The 13,402-nt window shown below is 40.4% G+C and overlaps 1 protein-coding gene across 8 annotated transcripts in view; it reads left to right on the forward strand.

The window, feature by feature from the left end:
- SERGEF (secretion regulating guanine nucleotide exchange factor) overlaps positions 1-13,402 on the forward strand; it is a 165,574-nt gene that overhangs the window by 25,955 nt on the left and 126,217 nt on the right. For 7 of the 8 annotated variants that reach the window (XM_064452593.1, XM_064452594.1, XM_064452595.1 and 4 more), the window contains one exon: positions 11,059-11,213. In XM_064452593.1, the coding sequence (XP_064308663.1) occupies positions 11,059-11,213 (155 nt within the window). Of the gene's footprint in view, positions 1-11,058; positions 11,214-11,866; positions 11,947-13,402 lie in introns of all 8 variants that reach the window. The other variant, XM_064452599.1, reaches the window with a different exon arrangement.

Genomic DNA, 13,402 nt, shown 5'->3' on the forward strand with positions numbered 1-13,402 from the left:
TTCAAGTCTCTGCAGTGAACTGTTCCACTGTAGACACAAACTTGACATGTAAAACTGTTTTCTGAGTGCCTGATTTTAAAGCTTTTCACTCAGAGTGAAACAATGGCTCTTTCCCACCTGGCCACCTGAGAAAACTCATGGTACCTTTACATTGAGATAGGACAGCTTGTATTCTGTGAAGCATGAATGGGAGGATACTGCTTCTTTCAATCAACATCCTTTTTAATGTCAGGGAAAAGAAGGCCATGAAGAGCTATTTCTTGTCTTCGTTGTTGTTCCCTTCTTGCTCCTAAGGAGAAAAGTTCTCTTATTTCTCCCCTCTCTCATTTTCAAACCTAAACTCCTCCTATTAACAGGCAGCATAGCCTTCTGTGACGATAGTGATTGCCTTCCCTACTCCCACTCTTAAACTCAGTCTCTTTTGGGGTTAGAGAAAGATGGGGGTAATATTCCAGGGGAATACATCACCTTATTACTCATTATTAGTCTCTTGACTTCAAAGGGTGTGCATTTTCCTTCCCATCTTCTTTTAGACTGTTTTGTTCCTGTTGGTGAGAATGCTGCAGCTATTCATTGTTTGAGGTGAACAGCCCACTCTTAGTCAATTGTAGTTGCTATTCTAACGGTTCTGACTCTGAAAAAGTGGGGTGATCTCCTGGGAGGCTCTGGAGGTACCATTGTTGGTTTTGTGATACTGTTCTGTTCTTTGTACTTTGTTTTTTAAGAACAGCACATAGTCAGGGTTGAACTCCATTGGTTGTGGAACTTGGCTGCTTCTGGAGCTGCTGAGGAAGTTAAAGCCACTTAGAATGTTGCAGGATTGGTCATCTAATGCTCTATTTTTATAACGCTTCCTATTTCTTTGTAGGTATTGTGACTCTTCAGAATCATGCATGTCTGAGGCTTGTTATCTAGTGAAATCTCTGTGCAAATGGTCTATGAGTATTTGTTTGTGGGAATGAATATTGTGGACAACAGCAGAAAAGATCAGTACTTCAGATTGCCATTCCAGAGCATTTCTTGTGATATTTCTGTGTGTCTCTTTCTACAGCATGCCCTGGAGTCTTTTGACAAGGGAAATATTAGCACTGGGAACTTAATTACCTCCACTTTGTTTATCTCTTGTAGACAGATGCCTGTTTCTTCTTAGATAAGTTCACATGGCAATGGGATATTGAGGGTAGCAGGATCACTTGTGTTCTCCAAATTAGGTATATTCACAAATGTTTGCAGGGTTGGAGCTATAGGTAATGCTTTTCATAAAATTATCTCGAAAACATGGATATATTGTAATTTGTAATCTCTGAATAAGATTTTCTGTAGCACTGTTCTCTGTTAAGTCTAATGAATTAAGACTTATTACTCGACTTCAGTAAAGCATTCGACACTGTGTCCCAAAACATCCTCACAGGAAAGCTAAGGAAGTGTGGGTTGCATGAGTGGACATTGAGATGGACAGAGAACTGGCTCAACAACAGAACTCAGAGGGTCGTGATCAATGGAGCAGAGTCTGGATGGAGGCCTGTCACCAGTGGTGTTCCCCAGGTGTCTGTGCTGGGTCCAGTCCTGTTCAACATATTCATCAAAGACCTGGATGATGGGACAGAGTGTAACCTCAGCAAGTTCGCTGATGATACCAAGCCGGGAGGAGTGGCTGATACACCGGAAGGCTGTGCTGCCATCCAGCAAGACCTGGACAGGCTGGAAAGCTGGAGAGCTGGGCTGAGGGGAACCTGATGAAATTCAACAAGAGCAAGTGCAAGGTCCTGCACCTGGGGAAGGAACAACCCCATGCACCAGCACAGGCTGGGGGCTGAACTACTGGAAAGTGGCTCTGTTGAGAAGGACCTGGGAGTGCTGGTGGACAACAAGCTGACCATGAGCCAGCAGTGTGCCCTTGTGCCCAAGAAGGCCAACGGTGTCCTGGGCTGCATTAAAAGGAGTGTGGCCAGCAGATCAAGAGAGGTTATCCTCCCCCTCTACCCTGCCCTGTCGAGACCATGTTTGGAGTACTGTGTCCAGTTTTGGGCCCCCTGAGTTTAAGAAGGATGTGGAACTCCTTGAGCAAGTCCAGTGGAGAGCTACCAAGATGATCAGGGGACTGGAGCATCTCTCTTGTGAGGGAAAGCTGAGAGACTTGGGTTTGTTCAGCCTGGACAAGCAAAGACTGAGGCGGGATCTTATCAATACCTATAAATACCTAAACAGAGGGTGTCAGGATGATGGGACTAGGCTCTTTTCAATAGTGCCCAACGACAGGACAAGGGACAATGGGCACAAGTTGGAACACAGGAAGTTCCACCTCAATATGATGAAAATCTTCTTTCCTGTGAGGGTGCCAGAGCAGTGGCAGAGGCTGCCCAGAGAGGTTGTGGAGCCTGCTTCCCTGGAGACGTTCAAAACCTGCCTCGATGCGTTCCTGTCCCCCCTGCTCAAGGTGTGCCTGCTCAAGCAGGGGGGTTGGGCAAGATGATCTCCAGAGGTCCCTTCCAACCCCTACCATTCTGTGATTCTGTGAAGACCTGGGCCTTGCCTTGAAGGGGGTAAATGCCTGAGCAGTCCATTTACAGACAAAGGAAGTAAATAAAGAAATAAGACACAAGAAAATAATTGTGAACAAATAAAAGCATAGGCCTTGTGTTATAGTAGTTCGAAGGTATTGATTTTTCAAAATGGTGTCCAGGAAGAATTGAATAAGTGCTTAGAAAGAAGCATCTATTCAGTTTTCTGGAGGATGTTAGGGGAGGAGATGCTGAACTGCAGAAGAAAGGAAATTCCCAGTTAGGGAGGCCTATATGGAAAAAAGTATATAACAGTACAGAAGGACATGGAGATATAAATATAGAATGTCAGTAAAAGTGTATGACTCATACTGCTGTAGTAGCATAGTGCAGAATTTATTTGCAGAAGTACAGAACAAAAACCCTATGGCGTACTATGATGCATTTACAGATAGTTTTCTATAGCTGGTTAATGTTTTATGCATCCTGCTTTTTAGAGGCATCACTAAATTGTGCTTTGATTTTTCTTTTTTCCCCCTTCTTTTTGTTAGGAATTTGTTTTTAGATGAAGAGTTAAGTCCTCTATTGAACCTTGAATGCAGCAGTTCTGTTTGCTGGGTAGAGATGAGTTAGATTTGTTTTTAATCATGTAACTAAATTTAGCCAGCAATCTGCATTTTAAGGCGTTGCTATTAAAAGTCTAAAAGTGAGATATGTATCGTAGTTTGAATTTAAAATGAGCCAGAGGCACAGCTGGTGAGGCAGTCATGACTCTCTAATCATGAGCGGAGAGAAATGAGAAGGGAATTTTCTCATCTTGCAGGATGAATGCGAAGTGTGATAGGTACTTTAACATCTCCCACTGCCCCCATCCCCCTTCCCCAGCTTTGTTTTGTGATTGCATGGACTTTATGTCCTTCCCCCCACATTTTCTTTTTTGAACCAAGATCATATATCTGTTTGATATCAGCAGTATGAATACAACTTTACAAGCATTTAACTTCTTAAACTTTTAAATTTTTCTGTCAGTTTATTGAGAGCTTTGTATGGTACTTAATGTTTCCAGCCTCTCCTTAAAAACAAGACAGCCTTTATCCCATCTAACACCCAAAGCCAGAGGCACGACTTCCAAGATATCTGGAGAGCCTTGGAATTTGCCATATTCAAGACTTATTTTTGTCCAGTTTTTCAAAGGAGTGAAGCATGCTATTAAGCATGTGAATAATCCTATCAACTGAAAGTTACCCATTTTGAGACACAACTTGGTGTAACTATGAAGTAAAAAAGAAAAACTAACTGTTTTTAATGAATGAGTGTCAAAGCTGTTTAGGTGTTTAATGGTGTCAACAGTCCTGAAAAAGATAGATCTGTTGGTAAAGTGCATGATAAACTCACATCCTGTGAAATTGCAAGTTATCCCTAGCCTATCATACAGAATATTAAATTGACTTAGTACAGCACTGCCTTTAGCAATATTTGCTGTTGCCAAGCTCCCATTTCCCAAGGCTATTTTTCAGCCAGATCGATTCCTTGGCTTGGTTTACCTTCGTTGTCACAAATAGTTCAAGCACAACGAAGGCTGGTGGCCTAGGGGTGAGAACAACTATTTGGGTCCAAAATTTCTCAAGCTGTCTTGGTGTAAACTCTTGCCTAAGGAGTTCTCAGTCTGTGCTTTGAACCTTTTAGTCTGTGCTAAAAGGCTGTCACAGTCCTGGTGTCTTCTCTTGGAGAGCCTCCGACATCCTCATAGCTTCACCTGCCTAGCTGAGTATTTTCTGTAATGCAATGTAGCATTATCATGAGTCATTGGATGTTTAATGTTTTGATATCTCCAGGAGGCTCTGAAAGGTGACTGGATGATGGTCCCTTACACTGTATCTGTTTACGTTAATGCCTGGTTGGTTGATTTGGTTGGTTGATCTCTCTCTTTCTTAAATCTTCTATGTTGATTTCTTAAATCTCTCTCTCCCTCTTTCTATTCCCCCCCCCCAACGGATCACAGTGAGAAGCCAGTTGTTTGCTGGATTATAAATGAACCATCGATTCTAGTGGTGTGAAATCCCTTAGGTGTTTCAGTGGTTTGTCTTGCCCACACATTTGTGGTTACATTGGTCACCAGATTTGGGGACATCTGATGTAGCTCAGAATGGCACAAATCTTTGGCCCACTTGAGTATAGGAGTTTTCACTGACATATCCATAGCTATTGCAGGAGGACTGGTGATGCCCTTATGGTTCTCTTCCTGTGGCAATTGTGGCCTTTTGTTGCAGGTTTAAACCTATTTATAGGGTGCTTGGAAACCCTTGTGAATTGCAGTGTGTTTGAGTAGATACTTGGTGGACTATTCTGAACTAGATCTGTGTTGCAACCTGTGGCTGCAGAAGGTTGAAAAAGGCAACTGAAATGACCTCTGATTTTCTATTGCTGACATCCCTGAAATGCTTTTGCCATTTTGCCTGAATTTTCCTGAAGAGGCATGACCTCAATGCTATGCATAGATTTGTGTTTTAGTGATACATTTTTAATAGCTATTATAAATTAATATGAAAAAAAATTCAGGAGCATGACCTACTACATAAAGATGCAGAAACCTGTAAGGAGGTCATAGAAAGAAGACGTGTTAAGAGATGTGGGCAGCTCTAGTACACGGAACTCCCACGTAAGAGGATGAAGGGGCCATGTAAACCTTTGTCAGAGCAGATGATCCATGCACAGGTATTGGTGTATTAGGTACGCAAACTGTAGGTGTGGTAGTGATGCCAGATTTCCAGCTACTGAATTAAAGCTGTCTTCAGCCAAGAAGAAATCAGGGATGGATGGATGAATGTTTTTCTGTAAGGTTGTCCTGCACAGAAACTCTTTCTAGGTACATGAGGAAGTTTCTCAGAATGGTTGAAGGACGTTAGTGATTGTACGGAAGGACAGCGGATATTTTTGTAGATGTGGGAGAGGGTTGGTTTGCCTGTTGTGGGACAGAGGCAGCCTCCTAATGTCATTTTTTAATACCTGCTCCTGTGAATTTTCATGTGAAAGGAAGCATTAGGAATCTTATCTAGAACTTACTATTTCAAGTCTGAATGAGATTAAGCATTCAGTGTGAATATCCAGAGTTCATTTGAAAAGTAATTGCTACTGCATCCGTGAATTGAGATAGCCTGGATGAACTTTTTCATCTAGTGTGTATGAAAAGATAGTTCAAAGCTTGCCTGGATACTGAATAGAGACTTCAAGGAGATAATGCTAGTGCAATCATGATATCTTAAAACAGGAAAATTGATATAAAGATGAATCTGAATTTAGTGAAAATAAGTAAATTTTTATGTTCCTGTTTGTCTGTTGTATTTTACTGAGACACCAACCTGTTTAAAACTAAAATGTGTGTTTTTATTGCTAACTCCAAATACTTTGTGGCTGAGTAGGTTGATTAAGGAACTGCTGAAAGGGAAAATGACATGCTCTATAGCCTCAGCAGCACCATAAAGTAGCACAGTAAGAGCTAGTATCAGGCAAGAAGCAACTAGAAGTGCTTTATGCAATCTTGCTGGGTTTGCAATACTCCGAAGGTTGTGAACTTGTAATTTGCAGGCCATTCTCAACTGTCTATGCTTTGTGGTAGCGTAAGAAGGATGACGTGAAGAAAATGCAGAGGAGCCTTTCTGATAGTGGAGTACTAGTGTAGTGCTGCAAGTACTTGAATATGCACATACCCTCATCCGTATTCTGTGAGGGTCATGAGCATGTATTTCAGATGATTTGCTGCTGTATGTATACTGATGCAGACTGCTGTGTTTACAGTTCAAAGAGCAGGAGGAAATTGATCTGTATGACCACATAGAACCTCAAATGATGTATCATACTGTTGTATGTACTATTTGCTTAAGGGGCTGTTGGGAAGTTTTTCTTAAAAATCTTCTGACCTCTGTCCTTTTCTTTTAGCTTTCTGAACTTCTGTACTCTGTTTCATTCAAATTGTACGCTGGAATGACACAGGATACATGAACTCTATTGCTTGTCAATTCCAAATGGTATTGAACCCTCTGGTGTTTATTTGATATAGCATTTGCCTTCTGGAAAAAAAGAACAGTTGCAATGAAGTCATCTGGGACAATGTGGATGTTCACAGCTGAGTTGAAGTGCCTTTTGGAATTGGTGCCTCTGTGCTCAGAACATGGCAAGATGAAGGTCTTAAGAAGAATTGTTAGTATCTTAGAAGAACTGGAAAAGGTTTCCAATGTTGTATGTTTCTTTCACACAAGTTGTAGGAATAACTCCTGCTTTTCTGCCCTCCTATTGTATATAGTCTGGTGTGAAATATCTCATTTTCTGATGCCTCAGCCACTTCCACGGTTGACGTACTCAGTCCAGTTGACTCATCACTGTGTATGTTTTCCTGACTTCTGGTTAAAATCTGTTCTATTCTAATATTAGACCAACACTCCTTGTTATATCACCTTTCATTCTTAAGTAATTCATCCTGCAACCTCCTTACTCTGTATGACTAATGGCTTTTTCTCAAATATTCTTAGAACATTTTAAAATACCATCTATATTATAAGCAGCACAGTAGCAATACCTCTCATTACAATTGCTTAACACTTTCTGTCATAACTCAGTGCTTTCTTTTGCTTAGGATTTTGATGAGACTTTAACCTTTTTGGTTGGAATTTTCCATGCGTTGGTGTTTGCCTCAGCCTGAAATTTCCACTTGAGGCTGATTTTTTTTTTTTTTTAATTTGCTGAAAATATAATTTCATAGAGAAGTCACTTCTAAATCAGCTTCTGTTAGGTTGTCTTACAGAAAAGATAAATCCTTTTTAAAAAAATTACATCTATAGGCAGATGTGCTTGGCTGAAAATTAGGAATGATTGACCATTAGTAGGAGACTGAGCATGGGAAGGGGAATGCTCACCAAACAGGACCAAGTCTAGGGAGAGAATTTCTGCCGATTAGAAGTGAGAACTGAGTTGATGAGCACTGAGAAGGAACGGGTTCCTTACCTAATCTTTGGGCATTCAAGAAGTTCTTCCTAAAAGCAAAACAATTAATTTATCTGGCTTTAATTTTTTTATAATGGATGTTCTCCATGTTTGCCTACTAATAACCACCTGAAACTTGTTTCCCTTATAGTGGGAAAAGGGAAAAAGTCAATCACAATTATTTCTGTTTGTAAACAGAAACAGTTTATGTTCTCCTAAAGGCTCTGTTTGGTTTTGAATGTGGAAGTAACCCTGTGCTTTCTTGCCCAGTGAAAGAAAATTGAATCTGTAGATGGAAGGTGTTTGCTGTCTGGCTTAAATCCTTCAAATATGCTTGAATTCTTCAGTTCCACTGAATATACTGAAAAAAATAGCTAAAATAGAGATGAGCATACTTCAAAGCCTTTTAAAGGCCGAATAAAACCACTGGCATCATACTGTTTCCAGTTCTACTACTTCCATTTCAGTTTGGTGTTACTGTTGAAATTTCAACGTAGGGCCTCAAAAATTGATCCAATAACAGACTTGCAGAGTGAACCTTAAGGACACCAATATCCACGGTGTGGTAGAAAAAAAGACCAAACGTGTATAGATCCTGGCACGTGTAAAAGATGCTAGATAGTGGGGAGAAGGGGTTTCTCCAGTTGTTGATAAAGACAATACGTAGCTGATGGCAACTGTAGTTAGACAAATTAATCCTGTTGAAGAGAGGGATGATTTCTGAAAAGTAAAAACAGTTAAACAGGGAGGCAGTAGCTTGGGGCAAACGATGGACTCAGTAGCCCTTCATTCATAAGGGGAAATTACGTATGCAGTTTAGTTTGACTTCAGATTAGTTGGTTCTGGTGTTTTGCTCTGATCTTGCAGTCGGGGAAACTGTAGACCACTGCACTTTTCTCTGCCTTTCATAGGCCCTTGGCAGAGGGGAACAGAATTGCTTGTTTTGCACAGAACTTGCTCTAGCAGCTCGTCATCAAGATGGTGATTGTGTCAGCTGCTCCCTGGTTTCTGCTGATCATTGGCAGGGCATGAAAATTTATTTTCTCAGTGAGTAACTGGTCAGGTGTGTGCTGGGATTTCAGACTGCTTTCATCTGAATCCAGATGCCAGCAGCAGACAAGACTTGAGACAAGGTGGAGCGGTACCCTGATGTGATGACGCAAAGGATCATTTTTCGTATATGAGTGGCTAGTGTTTCTTGTCCACATCTGGGTCCAGACAGGGCATCAGTTTTGGTTGAGGAAAGAATTTTTTTTTTCTTCAAAAGTCAGAGTTGAGAGGAACCTCTGCTGCCCCGCCCCTGTATACAGGATAGTGCTATAGACTGTGTATGAGGATCTGGGTCTGTATTATCAAATACCCTGCTTGCCAAAGACCTTGTGGATTGCTGACATTTTTGCCTGTGGCACTTGATGCTTTTGGCTTCTGAGAGTTGAAATGCTTTAGTTAAACTATGGTCCTTGGGATCAATACAGCAATGTCTCGGTAGTACTTGAGAACATGTGGTATATTCATGATCTAACTGGATGTTACAGAAATTCCTTCTCACTTTGATTTTCATAAAACTCAGCTTCAGTTCCTGTAGCTGATACAAAATAGAGCAGCCTGTTTGTCCTTTTCTAGTCCACTAATAGGGTTCTGGATAAGTGCAGTAACCTGGTCTGACGTAAAAGCCTGAAGCTTAGTCTACATTTAAATTTGCTGTGTGACATACTGATGTAGGAGACTTCTTGCAACATTTTTGTAGCTGCAGATGTTTTTAGCATAGATCTATATAAATTACAAAGTAGATATATTACCGCAGAGCAAGCATGTTTTTTAAACTGCAAACTGTTTTCCTAATCTCTGTAAGGTATACTGGTAGTTGTCTTAATGAAACTTGTTTTAATGCTTTAACCCCAAGAAATGAAGCTACTATATTGAAAACCTCACTTGTATTGAAAGCAATATGTGACTGGTTTCAACTTTTCCCTGAACTGCTAGAAAGCTCCAAAGGAAGAAAATATTTATGCCCTTGAGAGAAAAGGACAACTAATTTTATCACTTAATTATTTCAGAGGAACCATTATCAGTGAACTGAGAGAATGCATCTGAAAAACTGTTGCAAAGTTCGGAGTAAAAGATACTACTGCTAGTAGAATTCCAAAGAAAATACATATACTCGTTGTCTGTTTAAATATGTGAAGTTAGAGGTTTCCAGTTTATTTACAAGATACCTTAGCTTAAATGCCACAAACCATCAGTGCCCACCTGTGTCCCCTTCAAGACAGTTCAACAGCACCCAAAGGAAAAGGGAGGTGTTCAGGTTTCTGAAGGTTTGTGTTATGCAATGTGTTAAGAAAACCCTCAACTGTCATCTTTGGGCAGTGTGACCGGTGCGCCCTGCTCCTGACCCCTCTGTGGGGTATGTCTGTACTGACTGACAAGGAGAGAAGCATGTGTGTTGAAGCTGACTTGCTTGACTTAGTAATATTTTCCTTAAATCCACATCATTTGGCTTATGACTTTCATAAGTTGAGTTCAATTCTGGAGAGGAGTTTGAGGCTTGACTGAAGTGTGTACGTAACTCAAGGTCATTTTAGGCTTCCTTCTGGCTAGAATGTGGATTGCTGCTTCTAGTCAAAACCAAGTTGAGAACATACTGTTTATGCTGTGTGTATATAACTTTTTTTTAACTGGAAGAACAGACAGGATAGCTTTTCATGACTTGCAGAGATCTAGTTGCTTCTTTAAGAAAATAAAGCTGTCACTTAGTATGATTATGTTTTATTTTGTGTGGTGGTTGGGTTCTTTTAATTTATTTATTTTTTTTTTAAATATTGGGAATTGAAGGCAAAAAGAATTGCTTTATGGATGTTATCCATACTGGAGAATGGACTTTTGAGGGTTGGTCCTGCAGCAAGGAAACTTGGTACAGTATGTGGAGAGAAGGGCAATCCATATAGTGCTGACTTCATTTAAAGTTATCTTTCCTTGGCCAATGTGTGATTCCTGTGAAAACAAACGGGTTCATTTCCAATGCTTAATGACAGCTGTGGTGGTGATCCTGACTAACCACAGCTGTCCTGAGGGCTGTTACTCTGCTAACAGAAGTTGTGACAGAAGGTAACTTCTATCTGGAAAACATAAAATGTATATTAAATAGAGGACATGTGATGGATGTCTTTAAGGCAAAGATTGGGAATAGAGAAGAATAATTTATATTTCAGAATAAGCTGTTTTGTGCGTGTTTCTGTTAGGCTAAAAGTATGTCCTTTGTATAACCAAAGTGTATATATTGTATGCAGAATGTCCAGGTTATGCAACTTTACTGACATAGTTTCGTTTATAGCCCAGGCCACCCTACAGATGTTATTCTGCTAGAAAACAAGTTAATGTAGTTTGAGTAACTGCACAGGAGTACATCATAATATGTCTTTAGCTAGTTTTAATATTTTTTCATATGGTCCCAGAAGTTTTCACTAGGTTTTTGAAGCTTTGGATAAGATGCATTAAGAAGTGTTGTTCTAGTTTTGAATTGGTATCCAGATGTTCCAGGAACATAGTGAATAAGTAATCTTGAAATGTGTTTTGTGTTTAGAAAATGGCAGGGTATTCACCTGGGGCAGGGCAGACTATGGGCAACTTGGAAGGCGTGCAGTGGTTCCTGATGGGCAAGAGGAGTGCATAGCATCTGAACACTTGGAGTTGTGCAACATCCCTATTTCAGTGCCTTGCCTAAACGGAGCATCTCAGGTAAGGAAGAAAATTACCATTTTCTACTCAGGTTGTTGGTATTTTGTGGTTGTGTGGGTTTTCTTGTTTGTTTATTTGGTTTTTGTTTTTTTTTTTGTGCATTTAAATAATCAGAACAAATTCTGAATAGAACCTTTTCAAATGCTGTAGCACAAGCCCTCACTGCTTTTCGTGTAAGCTCAGAAGTTAATAAGATTCAATTATTTCAAATTTCTTAAAAGGCTTTTGCATTCAGAGACTGATTTTTTTTTTTTTTCCCCTTGGTGGAACCAGAGTTACCATTAGCAGAAGATGAAAAGTTCTCTGAAATATCTGTGGGTGCAGGAGATAGTCACACCTGCAACACATCCTAGCAGATGAGCTGGGACCCTGCCCAGCTGCAGTGCAACTTTTGTCTGATGCCCTCTGTAACGGTTTAGTCAATGGCTGTTCTCCAGCTGATTATAATGCTGCAGCTTCTGAAATATTTCTCTACCTTATAACACCCTTGAGTGGTATTGGAGGCTTTCTCTTCATATGGCTAACTTGATACAAAATGATTTATCTTCAAGTATAAAGATGGTCAGAAAGAAGACTTTACTCAAGTTGTTTGCTGTAGTCTGTCACAACATGCAACCTGTACTGCCTACAAACCATTTTTTTTGGCTTTTTAGTGGCTGAGAGGCATCATATGGCAATTGGCCTGTTGGCAGGCAATATGCAGGTCCCATCTGGGCAGATAACAAGCCAAAAGGTATGTGTCTCCCTGTGGGGTAGCTGGCAGTCAAAATGCAAAGAGTAAGTACAGGTTGACAGCTTCAGCTGCATTGTATGTACTGCATCTCTGCCTCCTGGTAGTCTCCCATGATGAAACTTTGGTTAGAAGAGTCAGCCTCTGCCCTTTCCCACCACTTGTGTTCTGTGAATGTGTGCACTCACAGATGTGAAGTAGAGCTTCAGAGCCCAGGATGCTGCAGTGATGAATAATTTGTTTAGTCAGCGTTGACTCCACTGAGTCTCAGACAGCTTTCTTATTCTTTTTGAGATGGGTATTTCTGCTTTTGTCACTAGATATCTATAGAGGACACCATTGTTTAATGTTCCGTGTTGTTCTTCATTTGCACTTTGGGCAATGCTTCAGGTATGTAGTTCTGTTGTTCCTTGCACAATGCAAAGCCAAGACAGCCATAGCTTTTGCACAGGGGAACTTACGCTTGGCAGGATGAGTGATCCCTGAAGGTGAAGGAAAGGGATGCATTCAGATGTATTCCTTGAAAAGGGAGATTAAAACAATCTCATCTTCTGCTGCCCTCAGCACTGTTCCTCGTTATAGACCTGAGAGACTTAATTTGAGTGATTAAGGTTCTGGAGCAGGCATCATTCTTTGCAATGCTAACAGCATGAAGATGATTTAAGAAGAGCCTGATCAAGAGCTAGCATCATTTACACCCTAAGAGGACCTGTGTTGATGAGAAAAGGAAAAAGCAGATAACAAGAGCCTAAATTGCTTCACTTCCAGATTACAAAATAATGCCAGAACTAGAATTTATACTTAAAAATGCATTAAATTGCAGTATGTAGGCTATGTAGAATGTGAGCTGGTTTTCATTTGCACACAAGCTATTTCTTTTTCCATTTGTTGTTGTATGGAGACAAGGTTTGATCTGAGAGCTGAAGTAAAAGGAATTCAGAGAGGATGAGTTCTTTTCCATGTTTACCTTGAACCAACAATTCCAATTTGCATGTTTAGTGCAGAGAGTCAGTTTAGCAGTTGAGGATTACGGCTAATGATTTTTATCCAAGGTCTGTTTTTTAAATCACTTTTAATAATTCAGCTGAATTCTTGACAAAGTTGTGGTCTGCTGATTGCCTTTGCACTTCAGTTAATATTGTTAAAACCAAAATGGAGAAACTAATCTAAGGATTAGAGGACAGTATAAAAGGCATATCAGTTTACCTCAAGGACAGCGCAGTAGTTTTAACCTCCTATACTGCTCCTTGTCTCCATGCCCATGGCTTACCTGCTTTCTCTACTAAAGACCTGGGATTCTGCTTTCTTTGTGCTGAAATGGACACATTGTCTGTGTCTCTCTACCACTCCAAAATCTGATTTTTGAAGTGGTGGGAGTGACCTATTCCATTGTGAAATTTACTTCATCTGACACTCATTTGGAAGCATTGACCTTGAGAAATATGAACACTCTTTTCCT

This window comes from Phalacrocorax carbo, chromosome 5, assembly GCF_963921805.1.
Source record: "Phalacrocorax carbo chromosome 5, bPhaCar2.1, whole genome shotgun sequence".
Taxonomy (NCBI): Eukaryota; Metazoa; Chordata; class Aves; order Suliformes; family Phalacrocoracidae; genus Phalacrocorax; species Phalacrocorax carbo.